This window comes from Folsomia candida, unplaced genomic scaffold (genome assembly GCF_002217175.1).
Source record: "Folsomia candida strain VU population unplaced genomic scaffold, ASM221717v1 Fcan01_Sc020, whole genome shotgun sequence".
In the NCBI taxonomy this organism is placed as follows: Eukaryota; Metazoa; Arthropoda; class Collembola; order Entomobryomorpha; family Isotomidae; genus Folsomia; species Folsomia candida.
This window is the reverse complement of record NW_019091212.1, coordinates 97904-125425: the sequence shown is the minus strand read 5'-3', so window position 1 is coordinate 125425 and position 27522 is coordinate 97904. Positions and strand designations below refer to the sequence as shown.

The following is a 27522-nucleotide window of genomic DNA, read 5'->3' as shown; positions in this document are numbered from 1 at the left end:
TTATAAAATATTGAAGTAAAAACATTGCGGTTCAATTCACCCTGACCACAAAATATTGAGCTTAACAGATCCAAAATTCACATTTTTCTTCCCGATTTCATCACCATTACTTACATGTCCTAGAAATATTTTGTGGAGATGATAACATACATACATCTAGCATGCTTCCTTATTAAGCGCAGTTTAAGCCAGAGTAAAGTCCGTATGAAGCCAGTCATCGCCATGCCATGCATCCCCCATACCAAGAAAGACCAATTAACTAACTAACTATTTTACTTTACGTGCTCCGTCCGTTTTCTCAGTTTCCTTTCGTAGTAGTGGTATTAGTTGTGCGAGTGAACTTTTTACATATTCCATTACACAACAACACAACAGGTTAATAAATGTGGATGTACTTTATACTTGCAGACAAAAAAGTTGCCTCTTACTGACACGGCAGAGGAGCAGCATAGTAGCAAAACCACGGAGTATTCCATTACACATATTGTGACTTGGTTCTTAATAACACGACGACCTTCTTTCTCGTTCCTTCTTCCCATGCTAAATAATCACATTTTATTTTATTCCACTAACTAACTGCTGCTGCTGCTGTTGAGGCTAAAGTTAATACACAAATAATAATAATAATAGGAATAATTAGTACTTACAATTATTTATTGGGACTTGTTTAGTCAGTCGCAAACGGCACGGACAAGGACAAATATATTAAAAAAGCTACACATACTCTGTTTTTTTAGTCCACCCACACAAAATTTGACAACTTCGTGTTGACTGAGAGGTGTCAATATTTAATTATTTTAAATACGACTTGACCGACCTGCCCATCGTGGTGGTGAAGTCGTCCTGGGAGGAGGGCAGATGTGTGAAAGTGTTTAAAAATTATCTGTCAGCAGACCAAACCACCGAGATTTTGGGTGTGGTTTAGCCAGTAACGATGGCGCATTGTTGTCGATTAGCTAGACCGTCGACACTTCTTGTGCTTGTGTCCCTGCTTCTGAACGGGCGTGGTTTTGCGGTTGGACAACAGCAGACGTCATCGCCGGGGAGAAGTAACGGTGGTGCGGGTAACGGGAATGGTGGTGGGGCGGCCGGAAGTAGTAATGGCAACGGAGCGGCAGGTGAGGATAGCGGTAAGGGTTGCAAATAATTCGATTGTATTAACGGCATGACCTTTTGTGACATTATGTTTTGTAGTAGTTTCAAGTTTCATAAATTCATTAGATTGAGTGACTCAATTTAAGTAAGTGACAGGGCTCATTTGAGGTGAAATTGTCCTCCTACAGGGTTAGACAATGCTTGAAAGATATCAGTTTCTTGTAAAAGACGACGACACTAATAATTACGATTCTTTAATTAAAGCAAATTGCTCTTGTGTGTTACCGAATTTAATTCAATAAATGGTTGACATGTGTCTCATGTCATCATCGCGTCTGGCTTATTACAAAGGAGAATAAATTCCAGAACACTACTATTTAATGTTACGTACGTCGCAGTAATTAATTCATTGTATATGTATATACAGTAGTTTTTTGTATAACAGATTCTTTTGATCTGTTTATCATCTGTTTGCTTCGACTATTAGTCTGATCTTTTTTTCGAGAATGTTGGCAAAAGAAAAGGTGGAATATTTGTGGTGATGAATGATGAAGATGATGACATGATGCCAATCAAATCAAATCTATCCATACAAGCAGGAAGGATGAAAGATTGAGTGACTGTACACCACGGTTTTTCTTAGTTGACATGAAATGTGATGAAAACTTTAAGTCGACTAGAGAGGATACGCATCTTTACCACTAAACTGATGTCAATATACTTTAATTGGTCGTCCTGTTTTTTTTGCAACTACAGATCTGTGTCATGGCGAGAAATGGTGTTCATCCCTGGATGAGACGGAAGCACTAGCGTTGGACGCGATACGGTCATTGCATCGTCAGTTGGACGATGATAAAAATGGGAACATTGACTTAACCGAGTCAAACGAGGTACGAACGAACGAATGTCTTTCTCTCTTTAACATAATTTTGTGTGATAATCTATAATTTTTTGACTTTTCTGTTGCGCAGTTCCTCCGAGAAGAACTGAAATATGAGAAAAACATTGAAAACAGACAAAAGGCCTTTCACCGTGAAGATACTCAAGTTTCCGTTCAAGAATTGTGGGAAAGTTGGATAAAATCCGAAGTTCACAATTGGACCGTTCAACAGACGGTTGAATGGTTGATTACTTTCGTTGGGCTGCCACAACATCAAGAAAAATTTAATGCCCGAAAAATTAATGGGACCGTGTTGCCTATGTATGTAATACACATAAACACAAAGTTTATTTATTTATATTGCATGATTTTTCAAGTGCATGAACAAAACAGGAAGTGAACTTTTACCAATAATATTTATATTTCAGCCTTGCCGTAAACTACAACAATTTTCTACAAGCTCAATTAGGTGTGAAAGACTCAATTACGAGACAACGAATCGCAGTGAAAGCAATGGATGTGGTTCTTTTCGGTCCTCCGAGAGGTAATATATTATAAGAAGAATACACATAGACAACAGAATTTGAAATAATTTAAAAACATTTTCAATTTTTAACTACAGATACCACAAACCGTGTAAAAGACGCTATTTTAACGACACTCCTCGCCGCCGCAGTGATTGCGTGTTATCTCGTTTATAAGAGGTACCAATGGGCACAGGACGACTTGACCAAAATGTCTAAACATATGGCTGAGCTGTCAAAAGCGGAAGAAACATTGGCCGATCTTCAGGTTAGTAGACAAGTTAATTGGATTTACACGGAAGTTTTTATTGGAAAAAACGAGGAAAAGGTTTACTTGATTTGTCAATATTTTGAATGCTATCCCCCATTCATTATCAAGACATGCGTAAAAAAAGATGAAAAAGTTATCGCAAAGAGTTTGGAAAAATTAGTAATTAGATTTGAAAATTCAGAAAAATTGTTGTCATATTTGTGGCGTTGGACACCGGGGTCAAATTTTGAAGTGATAAACATGTAACGTGAACATAAATTGAATCATAAATCATAGATTAAATCATAGATATGATTTAATTTATGAAACGACAATGTCGTCGTTTGAATCGTGTTAATAATCTGAAACTAACCTATCTTACCGTGGTATTTTTGCACAGAGAGAACTGGAGAAGGCAAAAACCATTCAAGAAAAGAAAGACTCTGTTCCAGAAGGAGGTGCCTCCAATATTCTGGGTGACGATCCAGATGAATTGTCAAAGCTTCGAGAAGAAAACATGGTAAACCTGAAATCCTGATAATGCATATTCATTTTCATTTAACATTTGTAACGCTCGTCGTCAAACTCTATTAGTAACGGTTGGCTGGTAGGGTAAAAATCCACAATTTGTACAAATCCTGGCACCAGTATCGTTTAAGACGTGGTCCAAGTTGGTCAGGAGTCGTAATTTGTAGTAATTGTTCGTTCGAGAATTAATTCTTATCTCATGAGCACTCGCAAAGATTCCCAAGAACTTGAATTGACAGCTACCACGACGTGCTCCGTGGTAGCGACGAACAGTCCTCCGAAAGGAATAATGTCTCCAAGCAGTTGTTGTGAAGAGTTGGAAGACGAAATTCTTGTAATGAATATTTCACTTTGTTTCAAAATTTCTTACTTTGGGTTCGATTTGTGGTGTAAACGTTGAAACGCGTTTGTCGGGAAAGCGGGGACGAAAACCCTTTTTTAGGGTCCATTTTTTACGTGGAATTTTTCTCCCCATAGAAAAAACAGACTTCAAATCCACGGTCTAACTTACATTTGTATTTTTTGTGATAGGTTTTGCGCAGTGAACTGCATCGAGCTGAGGTTGAATTGCAAGACAAGTGTTGGGTCCCACCACCCGCGCTGCAACATTGGTTGCAGTACACGTACGAGTTGGAATTAAAGACATACAACAAGAAGAAAACTGGAGCCGAGAAGCAGCTCAAACAAGCGAAGGAAGCGGTGAGAACGAATAAATCATATATTTTGAAATGGGTTAATTTTTACAGTTATAAAATGTGGATTTACATAGTGTGACAAGTTGAAAAAGAAGAGGTCCAGCCTTATGGGAGCCTTTGTAACGACTCACGGTCGATCGATAGATGACGTAGATAAAGCGATACTAGAAGCTCGGTGAGAGTTTTAGTTGTTAAATTTTGTATTGGCTGAAAATTAAACTTTCCTCAATCTTTAGGACGTCATTGACTGAAATCACGCACGAATTACAAGAACGAATGCATCGCTGGAAGCAGATAGAGCTACTAATTGGTTGTTCCGTAATGAATAATCCGGGAATCCAGTACTTGGAGAGTTTGTTAAAAGTGTATGGGAAACCGCAATATGCTGCTGGTAAATGATATACAATTTGGAAAAAAATAACGCAAACATTTGATGCAGTTTGTGTACATTTGTAAACTCTGTTACATGTAGGACCCGGATCTGTGATAAGCAATAGTCAAGATGATATCGACGATGATGGAGCGAGCTCTATATATTGCCCGTCTGCAGGTAGGCCCAAACTTCGTCTCCCACCTCATCCAAACCATGAATGAGTACACCAACTTCCTGTGTGTTTCCCTTCTTTAACTCGCAACCGAGAGATCATGACGATGGGATATCTCCTGAATCTTGCTGACTGCGTCGTCCCATTGTTAAACATACTACTGTCGTGTTTTCCAAGCTTTTCTTTGGAATGGTCTCCTTCATTTCCTTAGAAGAAAAATCAGACACCGTTGTCATTTTTTGTAACGGTTTAATTTTTACGAATCTCTGAGTGATCACGTACCTTAAGAAAGAGAGAGAGAAAAATTTACGATGGTCGATTTTCAATGTGACGCGATTCATGATGGTCACGCTTTATTTTGTGCGTAACTTTTTAATTTGCCATCGAGTTAGAGTTAGTGCCCGGACGGGAGGAGACCTTGCCAAAGATTTTTGTTTTTATGTAATTTCAACGCAATTTATCAAGTCACACCGCCTTATCCTCCACTCCACTTTTATGTATTCCGGTTGAGCAGCTTTAATTTTGTGTATGCTATTTACTTACTACTATTACTACTACTGTTTCATGTTGTGGTGGTGTCGGTCGTGTGAGAGACAATGTTGGTTGTTATTTTTGTTTTTTGTTGTTATATAATAGTTAAGATGAGATTAACGGGGTGTGAGTGTGAGTACAAAGGAAATGATGTCATTATAGACTAAATATTTTGGTGATACGGTTTTGATAGGTGGCCAAAATTAGGTATTGAATGGAATTTCAACACTGACATTACATTTCGAGCTTTTTTTTCAATCTTCTTATGAATATCAATGAGAAACTATTTAATTTATGACCTTGCCAATGAACCCATAAATTAGAATTCAGCTTATTTAGTTTTTCATTATTCGACTCGCTCACTCAGGAATACAATGAATGGGGCACGTTAACATATAAGTTACCCTTTTTTGATTAAATAATTGATTTGATAATCTTCCTTTAAACCGTAAAGCCATACTGATTTACTAGGATGTAGTTAAGTATTCTCTTACTAACTTAACCATTGTTATACATACCCTGTGTAGACTATTATTTTCAAAAATTGTACTGCATTTTGAACAACGGTATTTATTTTAATTAATGAAAACTCTATTATTTGAACTCGGATTTTTTTCTCTTTTGCTATCACATGCATTGCATGATTTTGACATGAAGTTGACCATGATTATTTAACGTAGTATCGTATTTATTGGGTTGCGGTTGTTTTTTATTGAAAAGTTAGATTGTAATTTCAGAAGTGTAGAATTTACTAATTGTTTGACTAATGGGTGGAGCGTGAGTGTCTAAGTCTAACAATGGAGGTCTCCCAGCGTGTATATGCTCATAGAGTTTGACAAAATCAGTGTCAATCAATCGCAAATTTAATTAACATGCAATTTCCAAATGACGCCAGTTCGATCGTAATCGGTGAACATACGCTTGGAGACCTGAATTGTAAGGTTTGTGTGGTTTTGGTCTTTTCGTATTTGGGGAATTTGAAATATTTTACCTAATTATTGAATTTCGCTTTCTTGTCTATTATTTCCTTCAAAGTTCACAAGCTTGTCGGCTCTTCGACCTACATGATGTTTCCGGGTCATCAAAACTTTTCATATTATCTGTCGGGTTCAACACATGTGTATAGTTTCCACCCCTCATCGTCTCCTCATTCCGATTATACTGCCTGTATGGGAAATTATGGGCCTTGTTTTTGTACCGTGCCCCAAGGGGGTGGAAGTAGCAAGTCTTCGGATGGTAATAGTGTGGGGATGGGGATAGGAATGAATCAAAATGGTGGCGACTTGTTGACCTCAATCACTGAAGAGGATTCAGGTACGGATACATACAGAGCATCCCTATTTTATCCGTGGTTTTGTCATTTGATGACCCTGACGACCAGAGTTTGAGGGTCCTAACTCGTTCATGTCGATTTGGTTTGAAGTGAAAACTTGATTAACGATACCATTGGAAATTGAACGATACAATGGATTGGAATGAGTGCCACTCTGAATCGAGTGAGAAAAAAGTTGTGAAAATTGTGTAATGGATTGTACAATTGATGTAAAATTGCCTTGCTGTCTATCTCCTATTTTGACCTGCAAGAAATGCAAAGCGCGAGAAACTTCTTTCCGCAGCTATGCTTTTTGGGGGGCGTGGCCGGATGGCGCACTTTGCATTTCTTGCGTTTCAGTGCAAGAAAAACGCTACTATGACATCTTTTGAATGGGGCTTGCTTTGCTTCCAACTGTCTTAACACGTTTCGTGGTGATTTATGTTTTAAATTAACGCATAAAAGACGTGGCTTGACGAAATAATTTTGGCTTTACATATCCACAACTACTTACTGACTACCGACTTGTAATGTCATAATTGTAAAATTCTCCTCCAGTGTCCGGACCAACAAGTCACTCTCTGCAGTTGTCCATGGCCCGGTCGAAATCCGCCTCGAGCATGTTGTCCCTGCGGGAAAGGTCTCTGCTGAGTCGGGAGTCGTCCTCCAAGGACTCGTCGAACGGGGAGGACGACAACATCGTCGGCGACCCGTCCGACATCAGCAACGCGCGGCGAGTCACGTTCCGTGCAGATCACAGGTTAGAGACATCCGCCGCTCGTGCAGCCGCTTTTAATTATCCGCTCAGAAAATGTGCCAGCGTGAGTTTCCAGCATTCCGGCATTGAGAAACGGCTCAGAATGATGTCGCATGAACACTGATGTCCTCTTTTGGTTGGCTTCTTCTCATCTTGTTGGTGGTGTGTCCTGGGCATGCATATTTTATTTCGTTTCGTTTCCTAATTACTATTCTGGAACGTGGGTTTTTTTTTTATTTACCTATTTAGTTTAACGTGAAGTAAGCACTAACCTGTCTCTAGTTCGTTCGGGTGTACACAGTATACACAAATTTGTACTTATATTTTTATTTTGTCGCACTTTTACTTATCACTTTTGACCGTATTTGCTACCTTAACGAAGGACTCGATAGTGGTCCAGAATTTAAAAATAAATTTCCTGACCCGAGAAATGATTAAAAATGCGCTGAGTATGTCGACCAGTCATCGAGTCCTACGTTAAGACAACGTGAGTTATGTTCTGTCACCACTGCTGTAAAAAGGGGGGTCTGTTTTTCGTCTTTTTCACCAAACCAGGTGCTGTGATCATGGTCTCTTTAATTACTGGGTTTGCATGTCGTGCATGGTGCAATTTTAAAGCATGCTGCACGTACACAGCTTACACTTTATACAAGACAAATATGATTACTTTTTTAAAAATGGGATTAGAAATTGTATAAAATTTTGGAATGATTTCTTCCCGTGGGGAAAAGGAGTAGGATGAAAGCGTATGCGAATGGGCGAGCCGGGACTGGATCTCTATTTGACTCGATGGACAATGAAGAGGCTCGACGCGTCGTGTCCAAAGCTTTGTCTCAAACGCACAGTCTGGAGAGTATCTCGTCTGCCACGAAAGTACCAGAGGTAGGGATGTGATTATAATGTTAATTAATTCAATTTCTGGTAATTATTCGCCCACCCAACCAACCACCTCAAAACTACTCTCCGCTCCTTATCCTACCCACCCACCCACCACCAATATGTAAATATTATAATATTACGCCAAATGCCACGCATGCTGCATCCTCCTCTCCTCGATTGGATTAGATCATAGCTATTCTGAAAATAAAGAAGAGTATTCTTTCGATTCTTTTGACTTTTACTACTACAAATAGTTATACGCTATGCGCATAAGTTTCTACGATGGAGGTGTCCCAGCATATTCTCCGATTTTGAGCAAATTACTGTCAATCGATCATAAATTTAATTAGTATAAAATTTGCGAAAGCAATGATCTCTCAATGCTCAAGTTTGGAGGAGTTATTTGCATTCGAAGAGGAGAAGATGTGCAGTAAATTTGAAAAGTGTAAAACTTTCGACTTTAGGGCCCTTTTTCACCTCTTGGGATGCGAATATCACTTTTGAAACGTGCCCATTGGGCGATCGTGTCTGTTCCAAATTCCATATTAATCAGATTTGTGATCGATTGACACTAGTTTGCTCAAAATTGGAGAGAATATGTTGGAGGACTCCATTTTTAGTTAGAGGAGAAGGAGAAGTTCTTTCTTGGAGTTTCTTTTAGTAAATACATATTATTTTATTATATACACTTTTGCAAAGTTTTCATCCTCTGAATCAGAAAATTACACTGCTATCATTGCAGTTTTAAAGTACTTGTCCTCTTCTTCCGGTTATTTTGTATTTCCTGATACACCCACTTCTTCCTCAGCGGCCTAAACTTTTACCCACGTAATTACTTACTTACTTACTACAACTACCCGTCAATAATTGTGTGAGATTCACCACAGATAATAAAATACAAGAATAATTATGATACTTTATTTACCCTAAAAGTCTGAGAAATATTGTAGCCTTACTATTAATAAAACAAACAAACACTACATGATTTTACCCTAGTTTTAATTTGATGCTAATAAAATAAATAGTTGAAGATACATAAATATTTTTGGCAAGTTGTTCTTGATTTTCATTTTCATTTCCTTGTTGAATTATTCGGTTTGACTTGATTTGATTTATTGCTGTGTCCGCTTTTACGCTTTGTGCTTGTAATAAATACATAAATAAAAAATCGTAGTTTAGTCAAATTGCCTGTGTTGTTTGTCGGCCAAGAATTGACTGGAGAAATTAGTCATGGAAGTTTGTTTGACGTCGTTGAATAATTTTCATTCGGATTTTTGTGCTTATTTATAAGAGAAGGATCGTTGACGTTTGAAACAGTTGTACAGAAATGTATGTAAAATTACCAAAATAGTTCATGAAATTTGAAACCTTTTTCATATGTTCAGTGTCAACCCTTAACCAGTTTAATTTAATTAATACTTAAAGATTCCACACCCCCTGTAGCGGATAATTCAAATTTGTTGATGGAGTTTTGCATGACAATTTTGCATGCAGTTTTTCACCTTCAGTATTCCTTCCAATCTTCTGAAAATGTTAGGCTTATCTTGAAACCATGAATATCTATGTTAGGTTAGAATAATGCCACAATTTTTAAAACTCAAAAGTCTCAAACTTTGACGATCGAATCTTATTAGTAATGTTGAACCACCTTCCAATGCTATAGTAAAAAAATCCCTGTATGTAAAATGTCGCTTAAATAATCCATGGAAGTGAAGTGTGTGTGGGGGCGTTGTTGGTTATTTGTGTGTCTATGTATCAGCATCATCGGAATACTTTGTTTTCTCCAGGAAGGACCCCTCCAAGACAAGGACAATAATAGCACCACCCAAGAAAGTGGATCCGACTCTGAAAATATACTAAGTTCCGACGGGACGATTATTATTCCGAATGCTGACGCCCAACATGAAGTTCTTCACTCTCCACCTACACCACCACCACCGACGACTGCACAATTCATCAAGAATGATAAACAAAAGACAACCACGCTCGACCTCGCAAACTTCACCACGATCACCGCCATCAACGGGTCTCAACACAAGCTCGGCCCCAACAACAATTCCGGCGGCGTCCCGTTGGCCGCCACTTTTCTCCAGTATTCCCAAAACGGTGGTGGCGGAGGTGGGCGACCCTCCACGAAAGGAAAGGGGTCCAAGTTATGGTCCACCTTTTCCAAACTTGTCCACCCCACGGGGAAAGTAGCAACGGAGGAAAGTGTTAAGAAGAAATATGACAGCAATAAGTTCCTATTCAAGAAGGATAAAGACATTAATGGCGATATTGTCGCCATGAAGTCAGCCTCTTTAGCCAGCACGGTCTCTCTCACGTCGACAAAGCGGAAACGATTCTCGGGCATGTTTTCCTCCCTGCGGAGGCAGAAGGAGGACACGAATCACTTGAATCATCAACAACCCATGGTGGAGACTTGACGGTGATGGTGGATAAAATGTTTATTTCCATTCCGTGGAAAAATTATCTCGTAATGATAGATAACCAATCAGCAAGCTACGTTAATTTATCCTATCTTGAATGTCAGAATGTCAACTGAGAATGGAGGTCTCGCATCTTATGCGATTCGATTTTGGGCAAATTAGTCTCAATTGATCCCAAATTTAATTAGTATGAAATTTGTAAACGACACGAACTCCCAACGGCCACGTTTGGCGGATATATTTTCATCTGAAGAGGAGAAAATGCATAGTAAATCTAGAAAGTGTAAAATTTGTCAAATTTATGGCGTGTTTCTCCTCCTAGTATGCAAATATCTCTGCTAAACCTTTTCGCATTGGGAGGTTGTGTCTGTTGCAAATTTTATATTACTTAAATTCGTGATCTATTGACACTAATTTGCTCAAAATCAGAGAACATACGCTGGAAGACCTCCATTCTGAGACGCATTCACAGCAAAGGTCAAGCAGGTCACTATTAAGATTATAGATGCCACAGCATCGCACCACCGCCACGATCCTATGCATGCATACACATTTTAATTTCATGACTATATTGAATTGCATAACATATTAGTTATTATTATATTTACCTCAGAAAGACTTATATCTCGATCGATCTGCATGAAACGCCGTGTATTATTATTCCATTTTATTTTATTTTAATTAATTTAATTCAAGAAACTCGCAATCTCAATCTCAGCAACAATGGTACTATTAATAATTATCATCTCAATTTTAATATCATGGACTGGACTGGTTTTCTACGGTTTTATGCATTAATTTATTTAATTTCTCACGTATGTATTTAGTCAGATCATAATTAAGGTCACCTGCTAAACTTATATGCAATTAATGAAGACATCAAATCTCGTAAAGTTAGAAGTGCAAGTAGAATGTAGAATTTCATTAATTTAACTACAGTACATTAGATCTGGAAATCACTTATCTGGCCGAACATGTATTAACCCGTGAAAATGAAGGAAGAAGAACAATAACAAGGATCAGACATTCATAATAATAAATTCATATAATAATTCTCTGGCAGGTTCAGATTAGGAATATTTAGAAAAGTAGAACTACATAAATGAGTAAAAAATGATTGTAGGATAATAAAGTTAGTCTAAAAAAAAGTGAAAATCAAGAACTGATAATAACACGAAAAATACTTGGAAAACTTATCATCATCACTACGACTTTAGTCAATCTCTGTCTGATGGATGGACTGACATAATTAGTGTACTTTGTCATGACATGACATGAATAACTACTACTGTTTAATTAAATATTGTGTCCAGTAAAGCTATGCATAACTAAATAATTAGTATTATGATTCCGACTCATTGTTTGTGGCCTATATATCGATATCTAAAAGTGCAGGAAGGACTCAATAATGAATAATGCCTGAATTTTAATTAATCGTGAATTGTACTGTGTATGTACTCGATTTTTAAAGGATTCTCTGATTGATACTTGGTAAAAGTTTGTACCGTGTAAGAAGTGTGCGTACTTATTATTTTATCATTTTTAAAAGTGTCCCTCATTAATTATGTCGAAATTGTTTATTTTGATTGAGTAAAACAAGACTCGTTTAAAATTCAATTTAAAACTATTTTATAGAAAAACTGTTTAATAACTTTAATTAAGAACGGTTAATTAACAATTTAATAAAAATTCTGCAAATTAAGAGGAATGTATGTGTACAAAATTATTTTACACGTTTGTCACCTCACAGGCGTACATGATATGTATTGCATGTGATAATTTGTTACCGATTTGGCATAATGTTCAGAAATGTGTGTCACCCTCTGAATTTAAATTGTTAATTTTATGTACACTGTAAAAAGTATGGTCTGCCAGGTAAACGTATTCTTCTTATCACCTCCATTCGTCCATGTACCTGACCTTCTGCTAAATCCTGATATCTGTTTTTCACATGCGTACCGTAAGGACGCGTGGCATCATTCGTATCACAATTGTCATAAACTATGCAAATGTCCAAGGCCCCATGCGCTTTAAAGAACCGTGAAGAGTCCTATAAAATTGCATTACTTGGTTGGAGTGAATGTGAGATCCCTGAATTGCAAGCCACTCTGAAATTCATTTCCTGCAAATTCACTTCCAGTTCGGGACACTACTTTTTAAAATGTCTTCATATTTCGGAAATTTATTGATCATTTCGGTTCGTAAATTACAATTTGTAACATAAATTGCATTAATCCTAAATCACAATTTAACCAGGATCAATTAATTCTTAATCCCGAGTTCAAAACCATTGTAAATTAATCCTTAATCGTTAATCCCTACGAAGTTGAATACTTAATTACTCCCCGATTAATCTAATCCCGGATTAATATTAATCCTTAACCCTAGAAAAAAAATCCAATAATCAAGAAATTATTGACATTAGGTAATCGTAACGTTGCTAACGTTTGAAACCAATTCTGCCACCGTCTTTGGCGTCGGTTGGGTGAAAAGGAGTGAAAATTCGCCCCTTCTTCCATCCACGTCTGACGCTTTGGGTTCCAATTCTGCCGAAGTCCCCCCAGTTGCCACCGCTCCAGCCGAGGTGGAAGCAATAATTCCCCCACCATCGGATGCCGAAGGATTGCCAAACCACCCCGGAACAGGTCACGATGACACTTCGGAAGAATTTTCGTCATCCTCATCGGAAGATGACGACGACGATTATTCATCATCAGAAGAAGATGACGAGCAGCGAATCAGACAGTGGGTAATCTAGATCGATTGTTTAGACAATTTGGAATATTTTCGATATATAATTTACGTTTGTATTTATTTATTTATTTTGTTATCAATTTCGCAATAAATTATTTCATCCAAGACATAGCTTCATGCGTGCAGTGTTTCGTTTCTTACACTGCAAAGCAAGCAACGCAAGAAATGCGAGGTAGAAGAAATTGTAAGAAATATGCGCCCTATGAACTATTCACGACGGGCGTAGTTTCTTGCGCCTTGCATTTCATGCAGATGAAAATACCTACAAAAAAACACTTTCTTGCCGTCATTTCTTGCACCCGAAACACTGCATACGTTACTACGAGTGGTGCAAAGTCTCACATTTTTACAGGAGAGTAAAATGTTATAAAATCAGAAGGAAATGTTACCAAAACACGCAAAATTTGGTCCTTTCATACATATTTATTGTACAATCCATCCATACAGCACATATCCTATCAACACCGGATATAACATATTCCTACTAATCCACACCCCCTTCTTCTCTGCATGCATGCACATCTCATCATCGAGCCAATAGCCAACTGAAAATGACTCTCATCACAAGGTTTGAAGTGCATTATTAAAGTAATCCAATCCAAGCCTAAAAAAGATTGAGTTGGCCTCTTGACACAGTCCGAAACCGGAAAGACGAGTCGACTTGGTGAGTAAATCAGCTATATGCTAACTATTAGATAGACGTAGATAAGCATGTGCTGTGCAGTTTGCATTAAGAAAAATTGTGTGCAAGGAAGAATCCGCTGCTGATAGAAACTGATAAATGATGTTGATGCTGCATTTGCCAAAAAAGAGTAAAACCACTGCCACTTCGAATGCCAGGAATCAGTCCAACTTTTGGCATGCAGTAAGTAAGTGGTTGGTCGCATAAAAAGTGCATCTTAATTCTTCTTCTCCTTCACTTTCCTTCCTTTTTTAAGTAAGCGAAACCATATTGATTGATATCCAAAATCCATAAAAACGACAACAATTCGGTCTCACAATTCAGCTGAGACGGGTTCAAATTCCATCGCGGAAAGTAAGTCGACCGGTTGTCAGTTGTTGTTGTCGGGTGGAAATATTGACATTTTGTGTCCAGTCAACTTTTTAATTAACGACACGTGCTTAGGAAACATTATCCTCACTGAAAATGGGAACTATATGAGTAACTTATTAATTAACGGTTAAACAAAAGTGTCAACTTAAATTTGTCTGTGATTTGGATCATGGGTGAAAAAATCTAGTCATTCGAATTATTAAAAACGGTACAAATTTAGTGTCAACAAGAATTAAGCAAGTTGTAACATTGACGTTAAGTCGAGATCAACGTAAAAAGGTCAACAGAACAAAGAAGGTAAGTAAATTTTAGACAGATTTGCTACTCTTTTTCAGGTCAAATTCTACCACCGAATTATCCAGATAAGGATTGAATTCAAATTCAAAGATTCACATTGTCTAAATTCTGCTGACCTTCATTACTTAAAACGACAACAAATTTTACTCTCATTTTTGCGCCTCTAATCCAATCATCCTGAAAATGGGGCTGGTTTTGCGATCTCTTCATCCTTTGCCAAGTTTAAATAAATTAAAAACACGACGACCACGACGACGACGGAAAGTGGTCAGGTCAGATTCTGTTTCTTTGAGATGCACGGTTTGATCATCCTCTTTTTACTTTGGTCATCCGTCTAAGCGGAAAACTGGCTTTTACTGCTTTCTTGGCAAGAAGAAGATCACAAAACCCAGCCAGACCAACATTTTACTCTCGATGACATTGTTCTCATTCTTTTCTTGATCATCAATTTGGAGCACGTCGAAAAGTTAGATAAATAAATGCCGGTGGTGCTGGCTGGGTGTATCTTTTACTTTTTAGCGTAGTGTTGTGTAGACACTTATTATTTTCACAAATTTATTTAATCCAACATTAAAAGTTGAAATAAATCATGTATCCCATATGATGCATGACGATGACGATACGACAATTAGAAGACCACCCAACCAACCAACAAATGACGACAATTAGAAGAGACATCATCCACTTATTGAGCATCAATGCGAGAAATGGAAAATGGCAAATAATAATTCGCATATTCACATTATTCTTTTTATTTATCTTGTATTAAAGAAGAAGGAAAATTAAATCCTAAAGCTCATCTCATCAAGGAGAGGATTTCATTATGACCACTGACCATGCATGATGAATTGATGAAACCTGTGATACGATATATTTATGCAGATGGTTATTGGTGGGTGTACGCCAGTGTTTCGTTTCTTGCGGGTTTGCTACATTTCTTGCAAGAAATGCGAAGTGTAAAAAAGTGCAAAAAAGCGCAAGAAATATGCGCCAGATAACCAAGCGCCGTATGAACTATGCGCGGCTGGGCGTAGTTTCTTGCGCCTTGCATTTCTTGCAGGTCAAAGTAGCTGCAAGAAAGCACTTTCATGCCGTTATTTCTTCCAAGTGGTTAGTTGCACCCGAAACACTGGTATACGCGTTTTTAAGCTAAAAAATCCTCTTTTTTTTGTGCAAAAAATTGACTTGATACTGTCTGCCCTACTTGGTCGGGTACAGCAAATTTTACAATATTTTCATAAATTTATACATACACACACCACTTTTCCGAATGAACACTGAGGCCAATTCATTGTACTTTTTCTGCATGCCGTGCACCGATTCATTTTCATAATTCGTACTTATTACAATTAACAATGGAAGTAATTGAATGTACATACACAGAATGGAACTTTCATATTAATTCACGTATGTTGTATCAATAATGAATGTCTGTATTAGAATGTGGAATAATTTGCATTGTTGTTGCCCATTTCGGGTAAGTTTGAAATGAATTGCATTTTTTTAACTAAAAAAAGTTTTGTAGTGTCATTTTATTGTTGGTTGCAAGAGAAATGTAGGTAAAATATGGCAAACAAATGTTGGTGGAAATTTGCAAAACTGCATTTCACTTTGGTCATCGTTCAACTAATGACTGTTAGTCCAGTTCGATGCATATTTGCATTGTGTAAAAAGCATGATCTTTACCTATTGACTTGCACTTTATCACCTCCAATTATTTGCACAGCACAAAAAAATAATCATAAAGGATGCGTACAAGTCGGAGTACAGAGACTTGTTACCGATTCTGATTTCAATCCAACTTTTATGATGTGCATGTATTGTAACTGGGAGACCTCCATTATGAGTAATGACAAATTCGATAATTCATCATTTCTTATTATGGGCGAGGTGATAAAGTACATATTTTACATCGCAAGAATTATTTGCTTACACACCGCCACCACGCACTGACAACTAGTTACAAGTGCGTGTAAAATTTATTAGGCACACCATTTACTGCAGATTACACGGTCTCATTCATAGTTAATATTGTTACACGCACAATTAATTGATGTCAACTTTGCTCCCATTCTTATAATAACGAACCACCACACCTTTATGTCCGTGATTTAATGGCAACATAACTAATTTTTCCTTCTGCACATTTATTTATGTCTGCAACTTTTTCCAGTGTAAAGTAAATTGGGTCGTGTCAATATGTAATAAAATAATGGTGAAGTATGTATTTATTGTAGTGCAGAGATTCGCTTTACTAGCGAAAAAGCAAGAACTGCGATAAATATTTGTTGTTGGATTGGTGATTACTTAAATTTTGTGTTTATATAATAACCATTGGGCCATTAGGTTGTTTTCTAGACGATAAGATAAAAATTGTCATCGTCGCAGTACATCGATTCGATTGAAAGTTATATAAGCTCATTTCATACTCGTAACATTCGCATTTCGTTGGTGAGAGAAGGGAATAGGAATTCGTTTGAATTGATTTTTGATATCAATCATCGATTTAATTTAGCAGTAGGAGAGGCATCAATTTCTGCGCGACTTTTTCCCTTCTGACTAATTTACAAATCAGGTAATATTAAATACAGTAATAAAAGCACTTGTAACTACATAGTTTCGAGATACAAGTTTGTGAATTGTCGTACAGTCATAAAAATGGATTAATTACAAATCACCCAAATTATACCTTTTCGTTCGTTTTAATGATGAGTAAGTTGCTCATTTTTTCATAATTTTATTGCATACAGTGGTCGCGGAAGTTGTGGGGACATTAACATTGTAGGATATGGAAGGGAGGGGTTTATATAACATGGAAAAATGATGGGGGCATAGAATGACCGTGGGGACATTGTCCCTCTGTCCCCCGCTTCCGCCTCCAATGAATGTAACCTTGCTCTGTGTGGACTAGACCTACTAGATTTTGTTGGTAATTGATTTTTTTTGTGGGGAAATTCCCCTAGGAAAATCTCTCTCAAAAAATGCACCCTCCTCTTTTTAGCTAAACTTTTAGTAAAAAGTGTTTCTTGCCCAAGCAAACTAATTACGAGTGGGGAGCACTTTACCAACGAAACCTTAAGTAGGAAAGACTTCCGCTTTCTATATTGCACATTAAGGCGTCAAACTCGACCTGCCTTACACGGAGACTTTAAATACTTATTGTTTACAAATTGAGCTGTTAATGAAGTGAGCGAGCGAGTGAGTACTCTCCCATCACAACAGATTTATTTATACATTTTTTGCACAAATTATTGTCTTGTCTGAACTGATTGAGACCATAATTTTTCTGACATTCGCGCTTTCAATGAAAAATTAGACTCCAACTGACTGACTAAAAATTCTGTAACAAGTAGATCAGAGAAATCGGCAAGGATTTTAATTTTGATTTCAATTTGTCATATTTTTTTTACTTTCTTGCTTGCACAATTAGACTGCAGTCGCAAAGTTCACTATTTTAAGAGCAATAAAAAGGCGAGGACGACACTTTTACAATTTTCGTAAACAGTATGTCGTCGTAAAACGGTTGGAATTAGGGGCTTTTCCAACGTCTGTTTTTATGTCTTGTTTTACTGTATGTACTTGTGTGTCAAACCAAGAAACTGGTCATTATTAAATTCTTCCGATCTATAATGTCGTGACATCCCCAATTATTATTGTCATTACAATGTTACATACGCGAGTTACTTTAACTGAGGAGATCTTTGATCTCAAATTTCCCTTTCACAATGACATTCTTTCTTCTTACCACTTGAGGATGGGATGATGCTTTCGTGTTGTTTTTCTATCGCGAATTGCACGCTAAACTAACTAAAACTAAACTAAAGTAACTCCTACATAAGCTAAAAACTAGCCTGCCTACCTAGGGAGCGTCCATAAATCACGTGATCGATTTTTGGACAATTTTGACCCCCTCCCCCCCCTTGGTGACCGGTGGTGATAATTTCGCTACCCCCCCCCCCCACCGGTCACGTGACAGGAGATGATGCTCAAATTAAATCATGTTGTCCGGAATAACAATATTTTTTAAATCATAATCAAATTAGAGCTACATTATACACATGTGTAAATAACTATTTAATACGCCAGTCGGACATAAGAATTTAAGTCGAAGCAAGTTTCTAAATATGCAAAATGAAAATCAAATTTATATAACTCTTGCGTGTGGTATTGCCAAGAGGGTTTATATATAACTCTCATGACATTTATTGGCATATACAAAAGTTTAAAAAAAACTTTACTCATGACACGTGACACCTGACCATCTACCCCCCCCCCCCCCGTGATAATTGGTGACAAATTTCAGACCCCCTCCCCCCCTCTAATCGATCACGTGATTTATGGACGCTCCCCTACCACGCTGCATTGTTGCCTTGTTTTGTTAGTCTACTTGCACTTCCTCTATGTAGGATAAATTGTCAATGCAAACTGTCAATTGTATCGATTTATTGAGACCATTCTTCTTCCCAAGTAATTCGATTTAAACGAGGCGTTATTGTTATTATGCTTCTGTGCATTTAAATAAAAGTTAAGTTAGTTAGTCCTTCTTTTTTCTCGTCTTGCTGCATAGCTGGGAAGGAAAGTGCATCTTGGATGAATGTGTCATGTCATTGTTGTTGGTGACACAGTGCGATTAGGCGAAAAAGATGGCGAGATTGAAAAGAGACGACGGTACGGGTGCAAGCAAATCATGACTGATTGAGTGACGCCTGCCTGTGACGATTGTGATCAGGTCACTGTTACATTTTGTGTAGTTGTTACTCACGTTACATTTCTGGAACAAAGGGTGCGTGACGTGATATTATTTTGCTAAGTATTATTTTTATTGGGGTGTCTCGTTCTACATTAAATAGTTAAAATACTCATTCATTCAGATGTAACAATCAATCTCCTTGTCGTTTTCGATGGGAATGAAGTGTTGTTATTGCATATTTTGTTTGGTGTGGTCGGTCGGGCATATTGATTCTACTTGGCAGATCTGATCTGAAGATTTATTGCATAAACACGAACGATTGTTAATTCGACTTATGTATGCAAATTGATTGGTGTTATTAATGGTACCGTTTCAATTTGCGAATGAGATTTAAATATATTTCTGCTGTGAGATAACTCGTTCTTTCTTTTTGTCGTAATAAAGAAGGCTGTTAATAGAGTTGGTCTTTCACGAGGACACCTTTACTGCACCACTGCATGTATCCCACTATTCCCACTCTATTTATTTATGTATGTTTGGATGGGGTCATGTTGCATTTTTACTTTCATGAAGTCATGCACACTTTCTAACGTCCAAATTGAGGAGGATGAGTCTGAGAAGAAAATATCAGGACAAAGAAGAAGCAATACTATTATTTGGTATGAAGGGAAGAAAAGTTGAATGAGAAAATAGAACGGTTCCTTTAATGATTAAATGAAACCTAAATAACTTTCTTGACTTAGCAAGTATTGGACGTGTTGTACATAAAAAAATTGTTGCATAATATATGTTCGGACCAGAGGTCGACGGTGGCGGCGGCGAATTTTTTGCGATTTTGCGACAGCGTCCCAATGTCGAAGGAATAAGAAATAGAATTTATCATGCGGCTAAATTTCTAACATTTATGTAAATTTGTGAGTTCTATTTTTTTGCAGCGAATCTTTGAAGTGGTGTTCGAATCAAGTGTCAATTGCCTTATCATCCCTGATAATTCCGATAATGGAAGGGAAAACCGTCCTCCGATTATGGAGCGCTGCTCTCCTCGTGATCCTGCCCTTGATGACGAAATCTTTGGAAAACGGTCTCGCCAGAACGCCTCCCATGGGGTGGTTGGCGTGGGAAAGGTTTCGCTGTAATACGGACTGCGTAAACGATCCAGACAATTGTATAAGGTAATTTACACATATCTCACTTAATTTTCTGTTAGTAGTTGAATTCTGAAAGAAGCAAAGATTTCAAGAAAATAAATAAGTGTTTCAAGGTTTATTAGTGGCAATAAGAAAGACGTACGAATATTTAAAACAGATCCACATACATATTCGTCCATAGGCTGGCGCATTACCTGTTGTGTGCACGCATTTCAATTCAATTTCACAATATATAGAATAATAATTTACTTCGTGGGTTGAGGTGTCAAGTCAAGAGCGTGGTCTGATGCGTAGCAAATAACTAACCCATTTCCACAGGGGACAAGACACACAGATTTAAATATCTGTAAAAAAAGCCTCTCGGGCTTTGTTCATCCGTTACATATGCACATACGATCTTGACTTATCTCGTAAATATATTTAATGTGCACGATGATGCGATGCCGACCTTATTTAAATTCTTTTTGTTCGAATTGATGATGACATTTTGAATTGTTTAGAAACCAAAGTAAATAACAAATTGCTTAATTTTTAGTGAGCGGCTATTCATGCAAATGTCAGACCTGCTCGTAAGTGAAGGGTACGCCGCTGTGGGGTATGAATACGTAAGTGTTATAATTTATGACTTTGTCTTATTCCCTTTCAAAAAGTGAGTTGGTGTGTGACTTCAACTGTGCGTGACGACTGTTTTGTTTGACGACGTGATGTTAATTAAATAATTGACTTAATTATAGATTAATGTGGATGATTGCTACCTCGCGAAAACGAGAGATGCACAGGGACGCCTGCAGCCAGATCCGGAACGATTTCCGAGTGGAATGAGGGCACTGTCAAATTATGTAAGATTTGATTTCAATGATTCAGAAGTTAAGATTGAATGGGTGGGGTTGGAGGATTTATTAACTTTCGACCTATTGCAGGTTCATGCGAAAGGGCTGAAATTTGGGATTTATGAGGTGAGTTACAAAATTGCTTGCTTGAATGAATTGAATAATATGTGTAATTTTGTGTAGGATTATGGAAATTATACTTGTGCCGGATATCCTGGAATTTTGGGCCATTTGGAAGCCGATGCGAACACTTTTGCTGATTGGGCAGTCGGTAAGAATAAAGATTAATTGGATTGCATGGAAGTTTTAGGAAAAACGAGGAAAAAGATTACTTTACTTGCCAATATTTGCGATCAATTCATTATCAAGATAATGAATTACAGATAGCATGTCTTGATATGCATAATACTGGGGTCAAATTTTGAAGTCATAAAAATATAAAGCCCAACTTGATGGACAGAGTTAAAGAATGAATGTGGAGATTTTATAAATGTTATTATTTATTAAAAACTGTAATCTGAATTTTGTTAATTCTTCTAGACTACGTAAAATTGGATGGGTGTTACTCTCATCCAGTGGACATGGATCGAGGTACTCGTTAAAAGTTTTTAGAATTATGTGGATCATTAGTATTAAAGTTTGCGTGTTCTAGGGTATCCTGAATTTGGGTATTATTTAAATCAAACCGGAAGACCAATGATGTATTCCTGTTCGTGGCCAGTGTATCAAATTTACAGTGGAATAGAGGTATGTATGACTTTGATACACATGTAAAAAAAGAATAAATATATACGACGAATCGGTAGTACAGCGTTAATATTCTTTTCAGCCAAACTTCACCGCTATTAAAGGTGCTTGCAATTTATGGCGTAATTTCGACGATATTCAGGACTCTTGGCAAAGTATTCAAACGATTATCGATTATTATGGCGAAAACCAAGATGCCATCGTCCCCAATGCTGGTCCTGGGCATTGGAATGATCCAGATATGGTACTATATATACATATGCATATATTTGAAGCCAGAAATAAATGTATGTGGCACCAATATTGTCTTAATTTCCATCTTGTTCCCTCTTCTAGTTAATCGTTGGAAACTTTGGGCTCAGTTTTGAACAAAGTAAATCGCAATTCGCACTTTGGGCAATTTGGGCTTCACCCCTCCTCATGTCCGTTGATCTTCGAACGATTAAACCAGACTACAAAGCAATTCTTCAAAATCGTAAAATTATCGCGGTCAATCAAGACATTTTGGGCATTCAGGGCAGGAGAATTTACAAAGTACAATGAAACTTAAGAAGGAATCCTTCATTTCAGAAAGCTAACTTACTTTTGTTTTTAGGATCGCGGAATTGAAATTTGGGCCCGTCCCATCACTCCCGTCGTCCGAGCCGATTTTTCATACGCGATCGTATTCCTTAACAGACGAACGGACGGAACGCCTTCCGAAGTTTCTGTGATCAATAGAGAGCTCGGTCTCACTCATGAAGCCGGTTACAGGGTGGAAGATCTCTATACGAATAAAGACTATGGCATTCTTTCCCCCGATGACAAGATCACTGTCGATGTTAACCCATCAGGTAAATTTACACACATTTACAAATACTCATAGCGTGGATTCGACGTTTGCAAAAGTGTATATCGATCTTGTGTCTTTCTAGGCTGTGTCATGCTTCGATTTACGGTAGCTTCTGCCTTCCAAAAGCAGCTCATCCCCTTTGGTCATGCTTCCACACTGAATCAGGACAAACGCGCACTACCTCAGAGACTTCAGTGGTTATCGCGATTTCCATCTTTGGCCAGGTCGTTGGAAGTGGGCGAAAAGGACAACTAACAATTATTTAATTAGTTAAACAATTATTTTGAGGCATATCTTAATAAGGGTTCTTCTCTCTGTATACATATAAATTTTTTATCGTTTGTTGATTAAGAATTGATAAGAAGGTTCAAATGCTTCCCTAAATTCATCTGCGTTTTGCCAAGCCATCTGCACATTTTGTCGTCCTTATTAAATTCTTGTTGTTGCTCGTGATACAAAATAGATGATGTTTTTTGTCTTGTACTTTTTCTTGTGTGAAACAAGGCAGCAAAAAAGTGTCCTTGTAGCAAAACTTTAAATGGGTTAAGTAGATCAGTCAATTTTCCACCGCTTGAGTCGTCGTCTAATTTGCTTACAAACTGTAATTATTTCATTTTAGACGTTTTTATAATGTAAATAGTGCTACATAGATATACATATTTTGAAATGGTGTGATTTTATCTTGAAGGGTTTTTAGATGTTGAATGTTCCTATTTTTATTTATTATATTTTACATATGAAAAAATATAAAGGGGGAAATTTCTTAAGGTTTTATTATCTTTCCATCGACGGCAGGTATTCATGCATGTTGATTTTTAATTGTGTTGATGACTTTGAGCGCGTGAAATTCAATAAATTTTTCGACACCAGAGTTCTTGTTTTCGTGTCAACTTTATTTTAAATCATATATCATTTGTGGATAACGTACAATAATGAATGATAGCATAACAATAGTAAGAAAAATACGGAAAGTGACAATGAATTAACGTTGTTAAAAGTTATTACGACTCTTCGTCTTTCTTCGTCGTCTTTGGGTGCATTGCTTTATGCGACTTTTTCTTTTTATTCTTTTTGGACGCCTTGTGCACAGCATTTACCAACTGTTTAGAATTGGTGGACCGTGGATTAACGTTTATTCTGCCATCGACAAATTTGTTATTGGAGGAGCGGGATGTAGAAGGCTGTTGGTCGTCGGCATCGTCGTCATCATCAACGTCCATCCTGTTTGCGACGGGTTTTTGCATCTTTCTTCCTTTGAATCGTTCCGAAACTAAATAATGAATAACATGGTTAAATTTATGAAAGGAAATTTTCTGTAGACTTCAATTTTGTTTAAGAAATTTTATTACCTGTATTATTCTCTCTGGAATCCCATACATATAAATGATTATCTTTTTTGGATCCACCCCCACAAAATACGTAGGGTACATCAGGACATGCAGAAAGGGCGTAAATTTGACCAATTGCCATGTTCTTCTGAGCCACGAAAGTTGGAGTTCCGCCTTGAAGATCCCAAACTTTTACGGATTCATCCATCGAAGCAGTCATGAGCATGTCCCTGCAGGATGAAAAACATTACATTAAATACTATTAATTATTAACGCATTAACAATTGAGGTTTCCTGGCGTATGCTCTCAGGTTTTGACCAAACTAGTGTCAATTGATGACAAATTCAATTAATATGAAATTTGCACAAAACATGACCTCTCAATGCGCATGTTTCGAAGAGATATTTCATCTGAAGAGGAGAAAACGAGCCCAAACGTTGACAAATTTTACACTTTCAAAATCTACTGCGCGTTTTCCTCTCTTCAGATGCAAATATATCTGACGTGACGTGACGTGAAGATTGGGAGATCGTGCAGTTTGCAAATTTCCAATATCAATTAAATTTGCCATCAACTGACACTAGTTTCCTCAAAATCGGAGATCATACGCTGGGAGACTTCCATTTTAAGTCCAACGCACTTGTACTGACTGCTCATACAGATTCCGGTAGCCTCCTTGTCGTGAGCTTTCAATGTCCAGACGGGCTTCGTATTTCGAGTATCGACATAATACACCATTCCACTATCGGTTGTAGCCTTTAGCAGGAACAGGATAGTTAATGGGGTTTAATTTTAGATAACAAATTTAAAGAAGACAATTAAACGTTTCTTACAAAGTAGTAAGAAGGGTCAAAATTATTCCAAAGAACACGTTCAATTTCACCCTCAAAGCCCCATGTCTTGAAATGTTTAGGATTTCGAGTATCGTACAGCCGAACTTTTCTAATAAAGGATATAAAGTTACACTAACATTTTTTCGAATGTCGTTTTTAATGTGTGTGTGCCGCCGTACCCATCACAGCAACCCGTCAAAAGCGACTGAACCTCGGAAGGATGCCACTCCACTGATTGTACTTTCTCCTCGAATGAGTCAATTCTTGTGAGGCCTTGGGTTTTTTCCATGTCCCAAATTATTACCGTTTTATCGGCTGATCCACTGGCCAAAACAGCTCTAGAGCAAATGGTAAAATTAAAATTATGAAAATGTGAGTTATATTAACATTATGTATTGAATATCCAATTAAAAACCATATTCAACCAGACAAACCTGTTATCTCTATGCCACGACAAATCCAAAACGGCATCATTATGACGCATCGTCTTCTTTTTACGCGTCCCCAATTTAAATGCAGGTTCCAAACTGCCACTAATGTTCAAGTCCCAAACCCCAATTTCCGGCGTGACACACCCAACGGCTGCATAATTTCCTGGCTGGTCCATTTTCTTGGCGTTGAAGTTCATCCATTCAATGCAGATTGGGTAGCTGGGGAGGAACATGTCATTCAAGATGAAAAGTTCTCCCTTCGCATTGTTGAACACTAAGGAAAAAAACATAATCATTAGTAGTTTTAACATTACTAGTCTTGGTATGCAACCAACATAGTCGCGCCAGTAGGTAGCGAGTTAGTTTTGTTTTGTTCATCTAGTTAAATTTATAATTTGACGTCGTTGACGGTAGTAGTAATGGCTTAAATAGGATGTAAGCTCACGAAAATAGGCTAGTGTGCTATGCTAAATTCATTGTTTGTGCATTCCCTAGTACTAGTAAATGAGGATAATAAAGGCTATTATTATTATTATTATTATTATTATAGTAATGTACGACTCGATGACTTCTAAAAGAATTAATAGAATTCAGATTCCAGTTTTTAATCTAGGACTCGATGACTTATCACCAAAATCAACACATTTTTAATTATTTCTCTGCTCTGGGAATTTGCGTTTTAATTCTGAACGACAAATTTGTATTAAGTTGATTAATGGAATAGCGGTTAGTTTTTTTTAGCCAGTTTCGATGAGTTCCAGTTTTTCTGAAGGCTTCTTAAACTTCCGATCTCCTCCTTCGAAAACTGTCAAAATCTGCTGGAGTGTATATCTTTAAAACATTAGCAACAACGACTTGATCTACAAATTTCTAGCCCAGAACTTGTAAGTAAATCCCAAGAGCAGAGAAATGATTAAAAAATTGCTGATTTTGACGATGGTCATCGACTCCTACGTTGATAACTTTTAAAACAATTTTAACCAAAAAGCAGTGCCTTCGCCTCACCATAAACTTCTAACATGCACACATCTCCATCAACATGTCCACACAGGATGAGGTTATCATCATCTTTGACGACAAATTCATCCGGTTCATCGTCCGTATCTGGAGAATCGTCATCTTCATTGTTGAGCATGGAATTCATATCAATGGTGATCCCGGGTGGTCCTACGACTTCATCGTCATAATCATCCATGTCGTAATAGTCGTCGACGTCCTTATTTTCTGCATCACTTCCGCTGTCTTCCTCCTTGTCACCACCAGAACCAGGTCGACCCTTAAACTCTGCCCTAAAAACAGCAATTTTACAATTAAACAAACCTTGTCGGCTAAACAATTTGTTCTGCATTATTAAGTCAAATAAACCTGAATTTCACTCACTCTCTCAGTTTCATCTCTTTCATAATTTCCTGTAACTCTTCTTTTGTCGGGTTGACCTGAAATAAATTATGTCGAAATTCTAAGCATATTGAAATAAAGGATAATAAATAAAGGATTTAGTTAAAGTTAAAGCTTATTTCTCACCTTCTGCACCTTGGCGTGACCGATACCTTGCCTGACCCAGGTGAGGCAGGGGATAAAGCTCACTTTCTGCTGAGGGGCCTCCTCCATCTTGGGTTGGTCGCAAATATTATTTCCGGCCTATCTCGACTTATCGAAACTGACTTAATTAATTGACTTCAGTAGCAGAATCGAGTTCTTCAGCAGCACGTGCTTTTCGAGGAATTATTATGATTTGGATCTCAAACCAACCGGGTTCTCACATATCTCATTTCATCCTCGTCGTTCAGTCGCATGAAAACTTCTTTGTTTTACTGTTTAGCTTACGGATGAAGCTTTTTGTATACATTATTTCATGCTTTTCTAAAAATAAAGTAGTTTGATAGCATTGGCAGGTATATATAAAAAGTTAATTTCTTCATAAAACCTGTATTTTCGTATGACTGCTGTATTCTCCCTTTTTATGGGTGTAACAACCTTGGAAATCTGGAAAGAACGGAGATAAAAATGCTGTATTAAATTGTGTACAAAATATTTTGGTCATCCCTGGTGGAGCCGTCATTCCCATCTTTCAAAATTTCCGTGGGGACATTGTTCTTATGCCCCACACTTCCGCGTCCTCTGCGTGGTGTGATGCTTATGCTTCCTGCAT

The 27522-nt window shown here is 37.5% G+C and overlaps 4 protein-coding genes across 8 annotated transcripts; 3 read left to right on the top strand and 1 right to left on the bottom strand.

The window, feature by feature from the left end:
* Positions 1–238: 238 nt before the first annotated feature.
* On the top strand, positions 239–12127 carry LOC110857959 (stromal interaction molecule homolog). 4 transcript variants are annotated; one of them, XM_035858562.1, is made up of 14 exons: positions 239–1118; positions 1852–1985; positions 2067–2296; positions 2404–2519; positions 2598–2767; positions 3150–3269; positions 3809–3976; positions 4047–4147; positions 4209–4363; positions 4445–4522; positions 6084–6362; positions 6919–7120; positions 7849–7999; positions 9784–12127. In XM_035858562.1, the coding sequence occupies exons 1-14, from the start codon at positions 935–937 to the stop codon at positions 10420–10422; spliced, it is 2727 nt and encodes a 908-aa protein (XP_035714455.1). In that variant the 5' UTR covers positions 239–934; the 3' UTR covers positions 10423–12127. The 4 variants fall into 4 exon arrangements, with proteins under 4 accessions (XP_035714455.1, XP_035714454.1, XP_035714457.1 ...); XM_035858561.1 differs by having other exon boundaries at positions 239–1130; XM_035858564.1 differs by lacking the exon at positions 7849–7999 and having other exon boundaries at positions 239–1130; positions 9784–9989.
* A 334-nt stretch (positions 12128–12461) lies between these two features.
* LOC110858176 lies at positions 12462–13290 on the top strand. The gene is made up of 2 exons (XM_022106859.2): positions 12462–12622; positions 12851–13290. Exons 1-2 carry the CDS (start codon positions 12587–12589, stop codon positions 13181–13183), a joined length of 369 nt encoding a protein of 122 aa, XP_021962551.1. The 5' UTR covers positions 12462–12586; the 3' UTR covers positions 13184–13290.
* A 739-nt stretch (positions 13291–14029) lies between these two features.
* LOC110857972 (alpha-N-acetylgalactosaminidase) lies at positions 14030–23648 on the top strand. Of its 2 annotated transcripts, none has more exons than XM_022106586.2 (12): positions 14030–14530; positions 20156–20392; positions 20904–20973; positions 21103–21207; positions 21289–21324; positions 21382–21469; positions 21739–21789; positions 21851–21945; positions 22028–22189; positions 22282–22479; positions 22541–22778; positions 22860–23648. In XM_022106586.2, exons 2-12 carry the CDS (start codon positions 20220–20222, stop codon positions 23030–23032), a joined length of 1389 nt encoding a protein of 462 aa, XP_021962278.1. In that variant the 5' UTR covers positions 14030–14530; positions 20156–20219; the 3' UTR covers positions 23033–23648. The 2 variants fall into 2 exon arrangements, with proteins under 2 accessions (XP_021962278.1, XP_021962277.1); XM_022106585.2 differs by lacking the exon at positions 14030–14530 and adding an exon at positions 16950–17105.
* Position 23649: 1 nt separating this feature from the next.
* Positions 23650–27107, bottom strand: LOC110857971 (periodic tryptophan protein 1 homolog). The gene is made up of 9 exons (XM_022106584.2): positions 26895–27107; positions 26751–26806; positions 26376–26659; positions 25374–25644; positions 25119–25277; positions 24940–25048; positions 24747–24862; positions 24127–24335; positions 23650–24047 (listed from the first exon to the last, which is right to left on the bottom strand). Exons 1-9 carry the CDS (start codon positions 26979–26981, stop codon positions 23779–23781), a joined length of 1560 nt encoding a protein of 519 aa, XP_021962276.1. The 5' UTR covers positions 26982–27107; the 3' UTR covers positions 23650–23778.
* Between the last annotated feature and the right edge of the window lie 415 nt (positions 27108–27522).